Source organism: Sphaerodactylus townsendi, linkage group LG04 (assembly GCF_021028975.2).
Source record: "Sphaerodactylus townsendi isolate TG3544 linkage group LG04, MPM_Stown_v2.3, whole genome shotgun sequence".
In the NCBI taxonomy this organism is placed as follows: domain Eukaryota; kingdom Metazoa; phylum Chordata; class Lepidosauria; order Squamata; family Sphaerodactylidae; genus Sphaerodactylus; species Sphaerodactylus townsendi.
The window spans coordinates 78,394,601-78,413,231 of record NC_059428.1 but is presented as its reverse complement, the minus strand read 5'-3'; the positions used below and the strand labels follow the sequence as shown (position 1 = coordinate 78,413,231).

The 18,631-nt window shown below is 43.3% G+C and overlaps 1 protein-coding gene across 6 annotated transcripts in view; it reads left to right on the top strand.

The window, feature by feature from the left end:
- Positions 1 to 18,631, top strand: part of IL1RAPL1 (interleukin 1 receptor accessory protein like 1) — a 949,422-nt gene that overhangs the window by 508,279 nt on the left and 422,512 nt on the right. For 4 of the 6 annotated variants that reach the window (XM_048494984.1, XM_048494983.1, XM_048494987.1 and 1 more), the window contains one exon: positions 17,906 to 18,185. In XM_048494984.1, the coding sequence (XP_048350941.1) occupies positions 17,906 to 18,185 (280 nt within the window). Of the gene's footprint in view, positions 1 to 1,615; positions 1,653 to 17,905; positions 18,186 to 18,631 lie in introns of those variants that run through there. The other 2 variants (XM_048494988.1, XM_048494989.1) reach the window with 2 other exon arrangements.

Sequence of the window (18,631 nt, the reverse complement as noted above, 5' to 3'; positions counted from 1 at the left end):
ATTTATTACGTTCATTTTTACCCTGCCTTTATCCCCAATGGGGAGACTAAGAGGCTTATAGCATTCTTGTTTCCCTAATTTTATCATCACAGTAACAACTCTGTGAGATAGGTTAGACCAGGGGTAGGGAACCTGTGGCTCTCCAGATGTTCAGGAACTACAATTCCCATCAGCCTCTGTCAGCATGGCCAATTGGCCATGCTGGTAGGGGCTGATGGGAATTGTAGTTCCTGAACATCTGGAGAGCCGCAGGTTCCCTACCCCTGGGTTAGACCCATTCAGAAGTTTTTTAACTTCAACGGTGGTAAGTTCATCCCAGCACCCGCTGGAAGTATTTAATGCAAAGGTAGTGCAGCACTTTCTGTACAGTGTCCAAATTTGGATCCATGCCTGGAAGCCAACTATAGAACAGATTCAATCTAACTTCCTACACAAGATCTCTTACAACATGTTGCCTATCATTAAGAAATCATAATCCAGGATGTTCTAGTTCCCTTAATTCTTGGCACTGCCACTCCCATCATCATTCTTGGGTTAATGGTGAGTTTTCAAACATGTAGCATTGTTTTCTGATGTTTTTTGCCTGCCACAAACAGAGACCCTTAGCTTTCATTGCAAATAGCCCAAGGGCTGTCTGGTGATAACCTGGGGCAGGATATTCCCCTGTCTTTTGTTTTTGGCCCTGGAACTTCCACAGTCATCCTGAAACTAGTGGTCAATTTTCTGATTAGTTACACCTGCCAAAAGGACTAATGGATGTAAAGGCTGATGCTTTCATAACTACAGATTCATGGTAACAGCAAGCCAAGTTATTTGTTGTGTTATGATATTTAGTTTGGACCAGAGACAAGTGGAGGCCTAGGTAGAATCTTTATCTAGGGGTCCATGGTGGTTCGTGGTACTTGTGGGTACTGATCTTCTCAAAAGTATGTTCTCTCTTCAGTTTCATGTTTCTTTATTTCTGCATTTTGTCATGAAAGATACAGAGTAGCATGAAACAATTTAGCAAATGTTAAAATGAAGCATTAAACCCACAGTATTTTAGATGAATTGATAAGCTGTAGATCGCTGTTTTAGGTTAATTGATAAGCTGTAGATATACTGATTCCATCTTTATGTACCTGTTGTAAAAAAGGAGCTAGTGTGCAGTTCAACCTCCAGACACTAAAAATTGTGACAATAACTTTAAAAAGAGAAAAAGAATCATGGCCTTAAAAATTATTCATCCCAATTTAGAGAGCTGCTTTAATATTTTGGCCATTGACAGGATTTCCTTTTCATTGGATAGCGTATGTCATATTTCTGTTTCTGAAATTCTCCCAGTTTTCTAAAGCAATGTGTTATGTGGCACGTAACATAGCTGTTTAGGTGGAGATGTTTGAATACTCACTGAGTAAGCATTGTTAAACATATGGAATTATAGTTTACATTTTTGTAGTGAATGCCTTGATCAATATATAGACAAGCAGATTTTAAAATGTATGTATATAATTATAACAAATCCAATTTTCCTCAGACCTTTCTTGCAATGTGTGCCTTTTTAGTGTCTTCTTTTCCATAACGGGTTGGATCCAACCAGTTTTTCCACTGCTGAAAAAGGGAGGATTATCCATAAAGATTATGCAGGAGAAAATAGGACTGATAACAGCCATGTGAGTTTGATGCTGTAGTAAGCAAATAATACTTGTATTTTTTCAGTGACTGAACAACCTCTGGTAATGTTACTTTCAAGATCTGACCTTGTACAAGTTTGTTTAGTAGCTGATAGCACCTTGTGTATTAGTATTTTTGGCAATGGAGTGTGGTTGTGCAAGACAGCAGCAGTGCAGATCGAACTGAGGTCTCTTGAGTAACAATGGAAAACATTCACTTCAGCCTGTCTACCATTACAAGCAATGTAAGGCCCCTTCTGCACACGCAAAATAATGTGTTTCCAAACCACTTTCACAACTGTTTGCAAGTGGATTTTGCCATTCCGCACCGATTCAAAGAGCACTGAAAGCAGTTTGAAAGTGCATTATTCTGCATGTGCGGAATGAGCTTAAGATATCCTTCCAAGCAAATCTGTATATGTAGAACAATGCTTGACCCTGTATATGAATACATCCAGAATCAGCAAACTATAAACATTTATTGACCTTAAAATATATACATAAATAAATAAAAGTTGCTGAGATAAAGCATTCTTGATGGCATTTCCAAACCTGCATAGAAACTTGGCAGATATTATATTCATGTTGTCAGAGGCCTCATTTCACAAACACAAATAAAACGTCTTACGAGCTGTTTTGGCTTTTTTCCTTTGCACAGTGCATGGGAAAAAAGTGTTCCGGGGGGAAAATGGTTCTTTTGTCCACTATTGCCACCCCCCCCCCTCCAGTTCTCACTTTCAGTTTGTGAGCAGCTCACAACCAATTATCATACCATGTGTTCGTAGCTTTGAAGACACCTGATTGAAAAAAAAAGGAAAAAATGACGTATGCATGGAATCATCAGTCAAAACTAACTTTGTTCATGCACTTTACACACAGAAATAGCAGGAGGGTGAGCTGCAAGCAGAGCAAACGTCCATAGGAATCTTCTGTAAATGGCAGGCGGTAAGGAGAAGGTTGAAGCAGCCGATAATGGTGGGTGTGACTGCTCACAATCTAAAAGTGAGAGCTGTAACAAGTTGGGTGGCAAAAATAAAATGTTTCCTGCTCTCCACAAAGCAAGCAGGAAACATTTTAAAAGTTACTACAGGGGGAAAAGTTGCTAGTTTCACATTTTTGGAAAATCCGTTTTGAGCAAAAATAAAACAACTTCCAAAACTTTTTTTTTGGGGGGGGGAGGGGGAACTGTGTGGACTTTCACCCCAAAATGCTTCTTTAAACATTTAAAGATGTTTTATTTGAATTCTGCAGAATGGGTCAGAGACAGTGTACTTTGGTGTATATGCCAGTAATATATCCAGTTAATTCATGCTGTGAACTGTGTACGTGGATAACAGGGAAGATGGTGTAAGATGTGAAAATGTCATTGGCCATCTATTAGATGTTTTCATACAATATGTTCGTACAATGTATATAAGACATGAATTCAATTAACTGCTTCAAGAACGTCCTAATCTTTCATCTAGTTTCATTTCAGAATAACCTTTTAAAATCACTGTAGATTTAAGATCATAGCTTCTACCTCAAATAGTCAAAGGACATCATCTTCCTTCTGTTTGATCCCAATCATAAAGAATTAGAATGCTTTCTTATCTCAAATTTTCCTCTCACATCAAGGCCATACACAATGATTTTCATGGAGCTTTTTCGCAATAGCTGTCCTTGAACTGCAGAACACCATTTTCTCTGTAATATCACTGAGATTTATTTTTTGAAGCACCGTTTGGTTTTTTGGAGTAAGTAGGCGGGTGTGCTATATGGCTAAGAGAGCAAATGTGCAAGCATATCTATTTTGATTTGTTGCTTTGTGACATGTCATAACCCTTGGGATGGTGGACGCCATTGTCTAAACACATATATAAATATTATGAAGAATATTTCAGAAAAGTTTCAACATTCCCTGTTGAGTGAATTCATAAAGTGCATGCTTTGTTCCAAGTTCTTCTCTAACTAAGGTAAAACAGATATGAGATAGTTCTCTTAAAACTATGGAAAAATCACTAGTTGTACCAAGGAGTACACAAGGGCCCAAGGTTTGCAATTTCCACTATTCCACATAAAACTCCACTATTAAAACTTTCATCTTGTTGGAATAATTCAAATGCTTCCTTTTATCTTTTTCTTTTTTAAAAAAGAAACTGCTGAACACCATAACTGTAAAATTTTCTTGCTCACTTGAAGTTATTCATTGGTTGGTTTATTTAACAATTCCAGTAAATTTACATAAGAATGCAGTAAAAAGAATTTAAAAACACAATGGAAACAATACAAAACACTGAAATACCACAATGATTTAAGCAGACAGAAATTAGTCATTTAAAGGACATTTTCATCCAATAATAGAAGAGAAGAAGAAGAGTTTGGATTTATATCCCCCCTTTCTCTCGTATAGGAGACTCAAAGGGGATTACAATCCCTTGTCCTTCTCCCCTCACAACAAACACCCTGTGAGGTAGGTGGGGCTGAGAGAGCTCCGGAAAGCTGTGACTAGCCCAAGGTCACCCAGCTGGCGTGTGTAGGAGTACACAGGCTAATCTGAATTCCCCAGATAAGCCTCCACAATTCAAGTGGCAGAGCTGGGAATCAAACCCGGTTCCTTCAGATAAGAGTGCACCTGCTCTTAGCCACTATGCCACTGCTGCTCCTACTCTAAAAAGCTGCCTAAATATGAATTGTACCTCATTTAAAAGTCATAAGGACAGAGTTGCCACAACTCTGTTTGTTTCATAGCTCAAGTGCCCTTGTGTTACATAGTTTTTCCACTCCTTGGCCCTTTCCGCGTGGGGCCAAAAACAGCGGCCCAGGGACAGAAAAACACTGGTCCCTGGGGAGCTGTTCGCACAGGTGGTCCCAAGTGGCATTAAGGTGCCGCTTTCCACCTCCCTTCCCGAGGGACGTTTTTGGAAAGTGCTACCTTCCCATTGCCGTGGTGCGAACAGCACCGCGCTGAAGACTCCACTTTCCTGTCCCCCCCACTGAGACCTGCCCATGCTGCCCTCTTGTTACCGCCAGGAAAATAAACAAAATATTTTCCTGAAGACAGGTTGCCTGGCTACACTGGCTTCATGCCCGGACGTGGAGACTTGTGTGGTTCAGAAGCCTTCATAAGGTTCACAAAGAATGTATATGTATGATTGTGCCAACGCTATACGGTTTCCCTTGTGTTTGTGTCATTCTAGGATGTAATAAATGCCCCTTTTAAGTTGAATTTAGAATATGCCTGCAGCTTAGGATGTTAGTATTAGTTAGGTTCTTCAATTAGCTTAAGGTTTTGTTGTTGTTAGATTTAAGAAAGCCATGCCAATAAGTATTTGGGAGGTCTTCCTATAAGTATAAGTACATGTGTTATCCTTTAAGGTTTCTCTAATGTTTAAGTTAGAAATGTTATTTTTGAAATTTGTGTCTGATAGTAAAAGCAATAGCCAGTTAAGGTCTGATATTAAGGGACAAGGAAGTTGGCTCTGGAATGCAGCTCAGACCAACGCCCAGCCAACCCTTTGATAAGGACAACGACTATCTTTGGATTTACAAATCGAATCTGCTGCTGGCACCCAAGGGTCACCAATCCGTTGGAAGACATGCAGGAACCACTATTGGACAGTTTGAACTTTCCTTTTGTTACAGCAATGCAAGGCGGGAGCCTTAGGGCATCACTGAAAGGTGCAGCCACCTGATAGGAGATAGATGGGTGTGGCAGCGAGCCCATCTGGATTTCGCAGACAATAGACACTTTCTGCTTTCCCTTCAGGACCATTGCAAAATCACACGGGAAGACGCCTGACAGTGAGATTTGGGTTTCCCATTCAGAAAAGTGTAATTGTATTCTGTTTGTAAACTGTTTTGTTTCATTATTGGTGTTTTGGGTGAGGGACTTGCCCCCTCTCCTCCCCTTTGCCCCCTTTTGAAGTTTGGGAATAAAAGTTCTTGCACTGCGTTGCAAGAGCGTGATTCTCTCCTGATCGAGCTGTGACCACCATCTGCAATAAAATCCTTTTGCTTTGAAGAACGCTTGCTTTCTGCGCCTCATTAAGTTGCTGAGCTAAAATCACTTATTGTTACCTGGCAAATCGCAGTAACACTCTGACCCCTGGAGGTAAGAGGGCAGCATGGGCGGGTCCCTGCAGCCTCCAGACTGACGCTGGAGGACGAGGTGAGTGGGGGGGATGCAGAAGAGGCGGCTCCGTGTGGGGGCAGCTCACATTCTCTTGTACAAATGGCCCCCTCTCCTCCACCAGCATAATTTCTGCCGGTGGAAAGGCTCCCGGAAAGGGCCCTAGATTCTACTGATTTTGTATCATGGAAGGAGAATAATTGGGAAGGTCCTTACCCAAACATCTAACATACTGTGGTAGTTTATAGAGAAAGAAGTAATCTCTAAGCTACATAAAATTCAGGTTCTGTACAGTCTTAAAAATAAGCAGTGCTGCCAAGAAGAGGGACTATTTGTTATTATTATTATCAGGGGCGAATCTAGGCAAACTGGAGCCCGGGGACAAAATCTGAGTTTGGTACCCCCCCACCCCAGGTATGGACGACCACCCTCCCCCACAATGACCAAACAATGATTTTTTGCACCAGCTCACAAAACACCTCCCACCACCAGCAAAACATACATGGCTTTCTCCCCACCAACTCTCTTTCCTAATTGTGTCCTCACACCAACCCTATGAGGTAGGTTGTTAGCCTGAGAAACAGCTCCAAGCCAGTGCAAGGGGAATTAACTTTTATTTTATTTATTTATTTATTTATTTCATTTTTAAACCGCCCTCCCCCGAAGGGCTCAGGGCGGTGTACATCAACATAATAATACAAATATAAAACAATCTATAACAATTTTAAATTAATAGAATTTAAACAATTTAAAATTTACAATTTACAGTTTACAGATGGCGACTTATCCCAACCCCATTCCCGCCCACGGGAGACCAAGATGGTATGGGGGTCAGATGGTCATCCCGGCTGGCCAAAAGCCTGGCGGAATAGGGTCCGCTTTTACAGGCCCCATCTTGGCGGAAACTCTGAAGGTCCCTTGAGGGCCCTGAGTCTCCTTTAGGGGAGCCTGTTCCACCAGGTAGGGGCCAGGGCAGTAAAAGCCCTGGCCCTTGTTGATGCCAGCCGGATCTTTTTTTGGGCCAGGGATTTTCCAGCAACTTGGCTCCTCCGTGAGCCGGAGGGCCCTAGTAGAGGAGCAGTGCACGGGGAGATGCGATCCCCTCAGTCAATAATGTAGGTCCAATGCAGCTAATGGCCTTAAAGGTCAAGACCAGCACTTTGAAGATGGCCCGAACTTCGATGGGCAGCCAGTGTAGATGGTGGTATAGGGACCGGAGTAATCCGGGTCCCAACTTAGCCTGTTCCCTGTAAAGTGAGTCTGGCTGCCGCATGGTTGAACGAAGTTTCAATTTCCGGATCACAGACAGAGGCAGGCCAGCCGTGAGCCGCCAAGTTACAATAATCCAGCCTAGAAGGTGACCGTTGCATGGATCACTGTGGCCTAGGCTCAGAACCGGGACAGATCACGGGGCTAATTGTCTGCACTTCTGTCAGCCAGATGGTAAAAGCGATTCGAGCAGTTTGAGTGGACCTGGCCCTCCATTGATAATGTCGGGTCCAAAGCCACGCCCAAGCTCTTAACAGTCGAGGTTAGATGTAAGACCTGCGCCGTTTAGCTTTGCACGGAAAGCAAAGAGTCCACCGGTCTCTCCCTACGTCCCAACCACAGGACCTCCGTCTTTGCAGGGTTTAGCTTCAACCCGACTTGCTCTCAACCACCCAGCTACGGCTTCTAAACAGCACTGGAGAGCTCCAGGGGCCGCTGCCGAGGCTGCCGCCCTCCATCGTGAACACGAAGCTGGAGTGTCATCGGCGTACTGATAGCACCGCGGCGCCGAAACTCCGGACTAAACTTGCCAGGGGAAGCATGTAGATATTAAAAAGCATCCGGGGAAGGAGGATGATAAGCCCCTGCGGCACCCCACATTCAATGGGGGGTAGCGCCTGGAGTTCTCACCTCCCGATGTTACCTGCAGTCCCCGGTCACCGGAGAAAATGAGAGGCCAGCCAATCCAAGAGCTGACCCGCAGACCCCGATATCAGCGAAGCGGTGGACCAAAAGGTCGTGGATTCTACCATGCTTCGAACAGCTCGCGGTGAGATCTAACAACAACACCAGCAGCGCCGACCCACCTTCTGTCCAAGTGCGGAAGCCGGAGTTCGTCCATTAACGACAACCAGCACCGTCTCAGTCCCATTGCCAGCACGGAAACCGGACTGGAAGGGATCCAACACGTGTGCTTCATCCAGAACATACGCTGGAAGCTGCTCCATGCCACCGCTTCGGCTCAATTACGCTTGCTCCAGGGAATGGTAAGATTAGAAACTGGAAGCTGTAATTGGTCGGATCCTCAGGATCTAACAATAGAAGCGGTCTTTTCAGGAGCTGGATGGACCACTGCCCTGCTTTAAGCCGTAACCCGGAAAAGCTCCTCTGCTCAAGAGAGCTGTTGATAATATCCAACAGGTGGCTCCGCAGCTCCTCCCCGCTGGCTTTCACAAATTTCAGCCAGGAAGGGACGCGGAGTCAAAAGAACATGTGGTATGAACCGTACAGCTGCCAGTGTTCTGTCAACATCTGATGGGTCAAAGTCGGTCGAAGTGGTCTGAGACTGAGGACCCAAAGGCGGCCAAGGGGCCTCTAGTTCACTTATTGTATCAACTGTCGCGGGTAAGGGTTTGGCCGAAGAGCCAACACTTTGTTATCCGATGAAGTAGCTCAGTCATGAATGTCTCACAGCTTACAGCCAATTTCTCACAATTTAGGATCCATAGCTGAGGAATTAGATTAGCATGACCGGATCACCCTAAACAATTGTGCTGGACGCGAGCTAGCTTCTGCTAAAGAGGAAGCAAAAAATACCCTCTTTGCAGCCTTCACGGCACCCTCGTAGGATCTCATAAACGTCCGATACGAGTGTCTTGTCTCCTCGTCAAGGGTCCGCCGCCACACACGCTCCAGCCGTCTCAGTTCCTGCTTCATCCGTCGCAGCTCCTCAGTATACCAAGGAGCCAGTCTGGTGCGGGGGCGGAGAGGGCGCTTTGGCGCGACAGCCTCAATGGCTTCAGAGAGCCTGTTATCCCAGCCCTCTACCAGCTCATCAAGGGTGCCGCCCTAAATTCCCTAGTATTTAAGCATGTAAATCTCTCACAAGTCACCCCCCATCTGAAGGTTTACCAAGCAAACGTCAGCATCCTCTCTCACAAATCACCTCCTACCCCCAGCAAAACAGGCATGGCTCTCTCCCCACCACTTTCCTAATTGTGTCCTCACACCAACCCTGTGAGGTAGGCTGCTAGCCTGAGAAACAGCTCCAAGCCAGTGCAAGGGGAATTAACTTTTAAGCATGTAAATCTCTCACAAGTCACCCCCCATCTGAAGGTTTACCAAGAAAACATCAGCATCATCTTTAGTTCTACTGCTGCTTCTGGGCTCCCTGCTCAGCTGGCCTTTTCCTGTGCCTGCCGGCGCCCAGCTGCCGGGGAGAAGGCTTCTGAGTAATGCCACACTTAAGGCGAATAAGGCATGCTGGGTTAGAGGGAGGGGAGGCGGAGCTCCCCAGTCCTGCTCCTGGGAGCCCAGTGGGACTTCTCCCCCGCCCCCTGGACACTCCAGGCCACCGTACAGAGTGGGCGGGGCTACGACAGGCACTGGGAGCAGTCCGCTGCTTCAGTGCCTGCTTTCTAAGGCTTTTCTCAATCCCTCGCTCTGTAGGAGGATGTTTTGGCGCCCCCACGTGACCCCAATCGATGCGCCCGGGGACAAGGGGTACCCCATGTCCCTAGGCAGGAACACCAGTGATTATTATTGTTTTATTATTTATTTACCTTATTTATAATCTGCCTTTCTCACTTGGCTCAAGCTGTATATAGGCAGCCCTATGAAACAGGCCAGGTGCCTGGCCATAGCTGCACTGGCCTGTTACTTCCAGAGAGGTTTTCTGGCAGCAGAGAGAGGCACAAATGTGAAAAAACCTCCCCACTGCCTGAAAACTATTGGGCTTAATGGACTTATGCCACTGAAAAGGTGGCATAAGTCTAAAGCCTCAGCTACTGGTGCAACATGGGCGATGGCTGGGTGGGAACTGACTATGCTCCCAAACTGCCTCTGCTACACTGGGACACTGGATGGCATCCAGTGTGGTGTCCCACTACAAGAGAGGGCTGTAGTGGCTGCATGTCAGCAAATTTGCCCCTTTGCCAGGGGCGAGGGAAAGTGCCATAGGGAGGGTGAATCTGCTGGTGCGGCCTGGCTCTCCTACCAACAGCAGATTCTGCCCCCCCCACCCCCCACAGATGGGACCAACAGTGTGAGTCAATCCAACCTTCAGGATGGGACATTAAATAAACCATGCAATAAGAATTAGGGTTGTAGAACCTATCAGAAGTCTCAAAAGAGATTTGAAGCACAGCATAAGTATTAGCATGACACGTTAAATGATGCAAAGTTCCATAGCAAGATTCTAATTTCAGCAAGTTATGCACAGTAGCATAGACTATAATAATTTATCCAAGTGACTTGTGAGCCATGGGAATAATATGTGCGCTCAATCCAGCTCTTGATAATAGCCGTGGCATTCTGCACCAACTGGAGTTTTGAAACGGATTTTGAGGAGAGAGTAATGTACAGTGCATCACAGTGGTATAGTCTTGATGTTACTGTGGTGTGGCTCCAGGTGGTCTTTCTTGACAAATTGATTTAAGAGAGGAGTAGCAAACTAACTCCAGGTCTAACTCCTCTGCATTAGTATAAAGACAATCAGAGGACCTGTTGGGGCAACCCATTTTCCTCTACATTCCCACCTCTACTACTTGCTATTTCATTTCCACGGTTTCCTCAATAGTCTCTCCCCTTTTCCTGTTCCTTTTTCCCCACCCACCCACCACCCAACCTACCTTCATCTATTCCCCTCTATTCAGCTTTCCCCCCTTCCCTACCCCTAGAAGCATCTATCCAGGAGAAATCTGGTCCAGTTGTGCAGTGGTTACCAGCAGTGCCAAGCTAGGCCCAGTTACATAGTGACTTCTACCAGTGCTGACCCAGGTCTAGCTGTATGGTGGCTGCTGCAATATTGTTGAGGTTGCCTGACAATGTCCAATACTGTGACTGAGAGCTCAGTGGTTGTTTTCTGAATGCTACAGTGCTTTCCCCCTAGTATTTTGGGAAATTTTGATATACATGTTTTGGTGTGTTTTGGGGGAGATTTCAGATTTTTCTACAAACTTGGAATTTTCTTCATGTTTGTAGATGAATGCTATCAGTCCTTGGCTCAGTTTTGCTGATCTATTAATCCACACATGGTGGCAAGTTGAGAATTAGATCTACAATAAAGGTGTCTTATTATTTCTTTATTTATTTTATGGAAATGGGCCAAATGTCTAAAAATTGTATTTGATACCAAGGAATATGGAGTTCGTATGAACCAAGGATTTGTAAAATCAAAATGGAATTTCTGTGTATAGAGACCTGCATGTCAGCAGCTTGTCAGTAGTCATGCAGGAAAGCTAAATATTAAAATCTTTAAGATCTGGTCACTTCAGATACATGACAGAAGACATACACTTTATAACTTTGTTTTTAAGAACTAGCTATATGGGCAATAAAGAGAGCAGAGGTTAGAATAGAAATGAATATGATTAGTTAATTAGAAAAGTGTTTTTCCATATTTAATGAACACTGAAATGATAATAAGAGATTTATATTACTTGTATTTTACTATAATTCAATTCTAGTAGAATCAAATGGTTTATGGGTTAAAATCATATTTTAATGTTTTAAAGTGAAATCATTTTCCAACTGGGAACAGGGAAGTTTTATGATTCTAAGGAATGTATGTAAAATCTGTATACCCTGGAGAGGTATCTCTCTCTGGGAACAAATACTTAGGAATGTACTTACTACCTGGATTTGAAAAATCAGAAAAACAGAATCTAGTTTATTGCAGCCCTTTGCATATGGGCAGAGGGAAACGAGGAGAAAACATGCAGCATTTGTGACACGTAGGATAGAGGTAGACTATCCAACTGGATGTTAATGATCATGCAGAAAACACATGTATGGGAAATGATGATGTGGGATTTGTATACAGGTATGATTATGTGACGTATTTACCGGTATTCTTTGTATCTATAAGAATGAAGTCTTTCTCTGGTTAAGGTGTGACTCTTCTAGAGAGTTACCCTGTGTGTGAACTATCAAATTCAGTACAGTAAAATTTATCTTTTGTATGGGGTGGGTGTACCTCTCTTGAAGGGGACACCCTGGTCAGATACCTATGCTGTCCAGAAAAGCTCTTTTCAAACTTTGATTTCTGTGGGTTTATTTTCTTACCAGTCCTTATGACACACAGCTGCTGAGGACCAGACACAGCCTCAAAATTTATTTATTACTAAAATGTTCAATTATTTTTCTCTCTTTGTTAAATTACACTTTATGCGTATGGAAACAGTTTAATACATGACAGCAGTGCTTTTGAGAACATTAAACTTTTCAGCCTTTTGTGGTTGACCCCCCCCCCCCAGACCCTCTCACTGATGCCAGCCACAGGGGTGGGAATGGGGAGGATTTTTAATGGTATTTTAATGGATTTTATTTATTGTTTTAACTATGTTTTTATTCTGAATTTAATTTTTGTATGTTATAACGGGGTTTCATCTCCATGAGCCGCCCTGAGACTACGGTGTAGGGTATAAATTGCAGAAATAAATAAATAATAAATACATTTTGATATTTTTGTTTAGTGGTATATAAGACAATGTGTATGTCAGTTTTTATGGTTGTAAATTAGCACATTAATCTATTCATAAATTTTCGTCTAATCCTAGCTCTTTAGTAATGGTAAAACACAACAGGAATTTAGATTACTTGTATTTTAGCGGGAACTCTGAGATGCGTATCAGCTTATAGAAGCCAGTAATTGAACTGAAGCTATATTATTAAGCTAGGTTGCAGCAACAGACCCAGAAGTTATTAGCTCTGAATCAAAAATTTCCTTGAAAACAGTGTATGCAGTTCTGAATAATGGCAGGCAGAGATCCTCAGAATGGTTAAATATTTGGTTTGCTTTGTCCTATCAGCAGGTATGGTCTGCGGGGAGCTTGTTTATCCAGCAGAATGATCTCATTATGAGGACAGTGATGTACTGTGGTTTATTTCATTCCCCTGAAGCTATTCAAAGAAACAACTTTGTGAATGATATTAATCTTATCCTTTGCATTGTGCTATTACCATTTGCAATAACTGGTTGCATATTAAAATAGAGATTACAGACTACACCCACTTCCTTAAATGTAGCTCTGAAGTTTCCTGTTTTTGAATAATTCAAGTGTTTTCTCCCAGTTTTATTTTTCAATAAGGAGGAATTATGATTGACAATAGGAAAGTGTGGTAATAGAATACATACAGAAACTGAAAACTAGCAAATGTGTTAGTTTCTACTCGTTATGACTATTTACTTGGTAAATACAAAATAGGAAACAGAAAGTTCAGACAGAACAAAGCTGACTAAAAAAACAACAAACAGAAAAGTAGGCAGACCTTTAAATGAATATAGAGACAGAACAAATCAGTACCTTTTCATCAGAAGGTCTTTGTATTGGTTCTACCTACTTTGGTTGCTTTTATTCATTTGTTTATTCAAAAATTTGTATCATGCCTTTCTGCCCTGACACAGGCCATTCAGCTGCTAGCAATTTAAAACATACACTACAAAGTCACATTTAAAACCATGAAAATCACACAAACACACATCCCACACACACACATATTAAAATATTAAAAGCAGAGTTAATATATATTCTATAATTGTCTAAGGAATGGAATGTTATGACGATGAACCCTCCACTAATTGGTGAGCAGGACTCACAAAGTCCTTGTGCACACTAGTCTGCTGGTCCTCCAAAAGCCTCCCATCCCTGCCCACCATCCCTTATATCCCTTCCGGGCTGGTGAAGCAGTGGCTCATTGGCACACACTGCTCCGCTGGCCCTCTGAGACCCTCCCACCCCACCCCCAAAAGCACTTCTCAGCCAGCAGAGCAGCCACACCTTGGTGCATGCTGCTCCACCACCCTCCAAAAACCTCCTGCCCACCCCACCTACCCCCAACAGCCCTTCCCAGTTGGAACAGCAGTGACACCTTTGTGCTCTGCTGGCCCTCTCGCCAACACCCACAACAGCCCTTCCCAACTGGTGGAGCAGTGGTGCCTTGGCACAGGTTGTGCCACCAGCCCTCCAAGAGCCTGCTGCTGGTTTGGCTCTGAACAGCAAAGGCATCTGAAAGGAAGAGAGGCTTTTTCCCACCTGACCTTTTTCTCTCTGGTCAGTTTCACCCCCAGCTTTTGGCCAACATTTTGTGTGCAGCTGACAGGATTCTCCCTTCCTTCATTTGCTGAAGGTTTCCCCAGGACTTTTGCTCTGCAGGCTTCAGTCCTGGGCAGAGGCATATCTAGGCAAAATGGAGCCCAGGGACCCCGTATGGGCGGCTACCCTCCCCCACCACGACCAAACAATGATTTTTACACCAGGTCACAAAACACCTCTCACCCCCAGCAAAACATACATGTTTCTCTCCCCATCAACTCTTTTTCCTGATTTTGTCCTCACACCAACCCTATCAGGTAGGTTGTTAGCCTGAGAAACAGCTCCAAGCCAGTGCAAGTGGGTATTAAGCGTGTAAATCTCTCACAAATCACCCCGAGCAAAACATTTACCAAACAAATGTCAGCATCATTTCTCACAAAACACCTCAAGTGAAAAACAACCCCAAACAGCATCACTTTCAATGGTGTTTAAACTAGGGAGCCCAGATTCTTCTTTTAAATACACTTTAAAGGGAGAATTTGGGGTCCCAGTTAAAACAACATTGAAAGTGATGGTGTTTTGGGGTGGATTATCCCCCACCCTGAAACAGCATCACTTTCAGTGTTTAAACTGGGGACCTCAGATTCTCCCTTTAAATCCATGCCAAAGCGGGTGGATTTACAAGGGGAATCTGGGGAAATTTGGGGGTGACTGCTGTCAGGGGTGCAATTGTTAAGCTAGCAGCACCAAACTTTCAGGGTATCTTTAGAAGACTCTCCTGATGTTGCCACCCAGGTTTGGTGAAGTTTTATTCAGGGGGTCCAAAGTTATGGACCCTCAAAGGTTTAGCCCCATATCCTATAGCTCCCATTGGAAACAATGGGGGATGGGGCACTCCCTTTGGGGGTCCATATCTTTGGACCCCTCAACCAAACTTTATCAAACCTATCCTAATGATACCACCCACTGGAAACATTGGGGGATGAGGGGACCCCTTTTGAGAGTCCATAACTTTGGACCCACTGAACCAAACCTCACCTAACTTGGGTGTTATCATCAGGATGGTCTCCTAAAAAATCTCTGAAATTTTGGTGCTGCTAGCCTAAAAACTGTGCCCCCTGCTGGCCAAAAACTGAACAAAACACTAAAAATACAAAGAACACACAAATGACCCTGAAATTTTTGTGCCCTCCACTGGGGGGCGCCCGGGGACACAGGGTACCTCATGTCCCTAGGTAAATATGCCACCAGTCCTGGGCACTGTTTAGCCTCAAAAGTACATAGGTGTAATCAGTTCATCCCGCCAATTCCAGCTACATATATATATATTTAATTAAGGAGCTATCTTCATAGCGGACACACATAAGATAATCTTAGCTGCTGAGATGATGGGTATACTACCCACTGAAAAGCGTTGAGTAGATCTGCCCTCCGTGGACCAAATTAGTTTCTTCTTTATGCCCAGAAAGTAAAACTAGAAAGAAGAAACTAGAAAGGAAAACTGATGGTCCTCGGATGGCAGGTCTACCCACTGCTTTTCAATGAGCAGTAGACCCATCTTCCAACTGGCTAAGATTCTGCGTGTCTGTGTAGCTACAAAGATAGCTCCTTGGTAAAATAGAAAAGAAAAACTATGTATGGCTGGAATCAGTAGGACAAGCTGAGTTCAACTATGTACTTTTCAGGCTGAAAAGGAACCCAGTATCTGCATAGCAAACATCCTGTAGCAATCTTTAGCAAATGGATGCACAGAGAATCTCTTCAGATGCACACAAAATGTTGGGCACCAACTGAGGGTGAAACTGGTCAGAGACCAAAACAGTTGGACATGAAAATAAGATGTCTCTCGAGCTCTGCATTCCATACAGCCAGGGAGGAGACATCTTGCAGTTGACTTATGGGGAAAAGGTGCACTTTAAAGTGTTCTCAACAAAAGACAACTTGAGCAGAAATAAGGCATCCTGAGGATATCTTGGGGAGAAAGCTGTGTGGAATTCCTTCACAAGACACCTTTTTAAGGTCCTCAGGACATCTTATTCATGCTATGCGAAATGAACCATGGATAAACAAATCTCCCTGAGGAGACAGTTCCAGAGTTTTGGTGCCAAAACTGAGAATGCTTTCTCCCATGTTGCCACACACCCAATGTAAGACGGTGACAGTATTCAAAGCAAGGCCTCCAAAGATTATTGTAGTGGTCAGATAGGTCCATATCCTTCCCTGTCTCTAATATAATGAGCAATACCAGATACAGCAATGTTCTCAGCAGAATGCTTTTCAGTTTTCTGCTAATCCACTGATTATTATCTTGAAGGCCCCTTCCGCACAGCACTGGGAGAGTGGGTAGCAGGCAGGATAAAGTAACCTGCTGTTCTGCTGTTCCATTCGCATGCCTCCATGCAGGCAGTGAACGGAGCCCATGGAAGCAATGCAGACTTCCATTGTGCCTTTGCACAGAGGTGTGTCTTTAAAAAAACTCACCGCCCATGCTGTGTAGCTGTGCAGGGGCCCTTTCCACACGGGCCAATTATCCTGGGGTGGGGGCGGGATTAAGCCTGGTTTGGATGGGAACTTTGCATGGTTTCCGTCCCTAAGCTGCTTTGAGATTCATTACAGGAGAGAAAGGTGGGGTGTAAATCCAAACTCCTCTTCTTCTAGTCTGGGGATCAAATGTAATTCTAGGAAAACTCCAAACCCCACCTTGAGGTTAGTAACCCTAGCTGTTGTGTACGGGAGCAACCCCAGTTGTTCTTCGTTTGGTAAGATGTGTGAGAGTTATGTTGATACTAATTCTTGTCTATATTTAACAGCTTCAAATTAGTTTCAGTCAAAACATCTATTAAGAGAAACAGTAGACACCACATTGACCTCCCAGTAGTTTGTAAGGCAGGAGGGACAGATATTTCCAGTAAGGCCTAAAGTAATTTGCTGCTGAGTATACAGTGATGACGACCTGAATAATTATCTTGACATTCTCTTTTACTGTGCAATCAGGCTAAACATTACGAACTCTCCTTCTCACCTTAAGATCTAACCTTAACTTCCCAATCTTAGTTGCAGCCATTGCAACATCTCCTGAGACAGATAATTCCCTCTCATTTATCTTAAAGGTGTTTCATTAATGCCATTCAGTGATTACTATACCTTCTGGGCTAGTTGGTCTGTATGTTACATGCATTTTGATCAAACATTTTAAAATAATTCACCCACTAGTACAGGGGCCTGCGACCTGTGGCTCTCCAGATGGTCATGGACTACAAATCCCCCCTGCCAGCATGGCCAATTGGCCATGCTGGCAGGGGCTGATGGGATTTGTAGTCCATGAACATCTGGAGAGCCGCAGGTCGCAGACCCATGCACTAGTAGAAAAAAAACCAGAATTAAATCTATTTTCAACACTAAAATTAAGTAGGTAAGGCCATCTACAGGTAGAGTTGCCAACTATGCATTTGCAAAATCCTGCAGATTTGGGAGTGGTCCCTTGTCAAGGGAAGGTTTGGGGGGAGCGAATGGACTTCAGCAGGGTGTAATTCCATGGAGTCCACCCTCTAAAATTGCCATTTTCTCTGCGGGAGATGATTTCTTGTTGCTGAATAATTCTGGGAGATCTCTAGAACCCAATTAGAGGTTGGCAACCCTATTTACACTCCTGTTACTTGTACTAGGGAAAATGTTGTATTGTGGCCAATCTTGGCTGCATATTCCAACTTGGAAATCTTTTTCTTTGGAGCACCAGGTATAAATAGTTTCAAAGGAAGTATTCAGTGTGCTGCTTTTATTCAAGAACTCTAGCATGTTGACTTCAGAAGCAGAGTTCCAAAATGTAAATAGTGACTATGCTATGTTTTCAGTGATGTGCAGCTCTGTAACCTTTTTCTTCTTATCTTTTTTTCTTTCAGCTGATGGATGTACTGATTGGTCAGTGGATTACAAGAAATATCAAGTTTTAGTGGGAGAACCTGTTCGTATAAAATGTGCTTTGTTTTATGGATATATTAGAGCAAATTACACCCTAGCACAAAGCGCTGGACTCAGTTTGATGTGGTACAAAAGCTCTGGACCTGGGGACTTTGAGGAACCTATAGCTTTTGATGGAACTAGAATGAGCAAAGAGGAAGATGCCATTTGGTTTCGCCCAACAGTAGCACAAGACAGTGGACTTTATGCATGTGTCATAAGGTATGTGGTTTACTTTGTTCTGGATGCTTGTAAACTAAATAGACTAAAATGTGCATGGAATCATCATTGAACTGTCTTTTTTATTCTGATTTTTGAAAGTTTTGTGAATAATCAATCGTTTTAATTGTATAGTGTAGTAACTCATAGTTGCTTTATAGTTTGATTGAAAATAATTTTATGTATGTAGTCATATCAGTTATTGTTAGCTAAACACTTTGTGTTCTGTGAAACCTTCCACTGTGTGTTTATATTCTGAATGAGTTTGCTTTGAGTATATTAACTTTGAATGGCCATCTTTCTGAGTAAATATATATGCCATACTCATGATTGAGCTGTAACCCAAGGAAGTAAAGATTTTGTTCTTTAATGCTCTACCTGCTGGTTGTGTTAAGTTTAACACATTCCAATTTTTATTTCTTCCAGTATTTTACTGTTTCATCTGACTT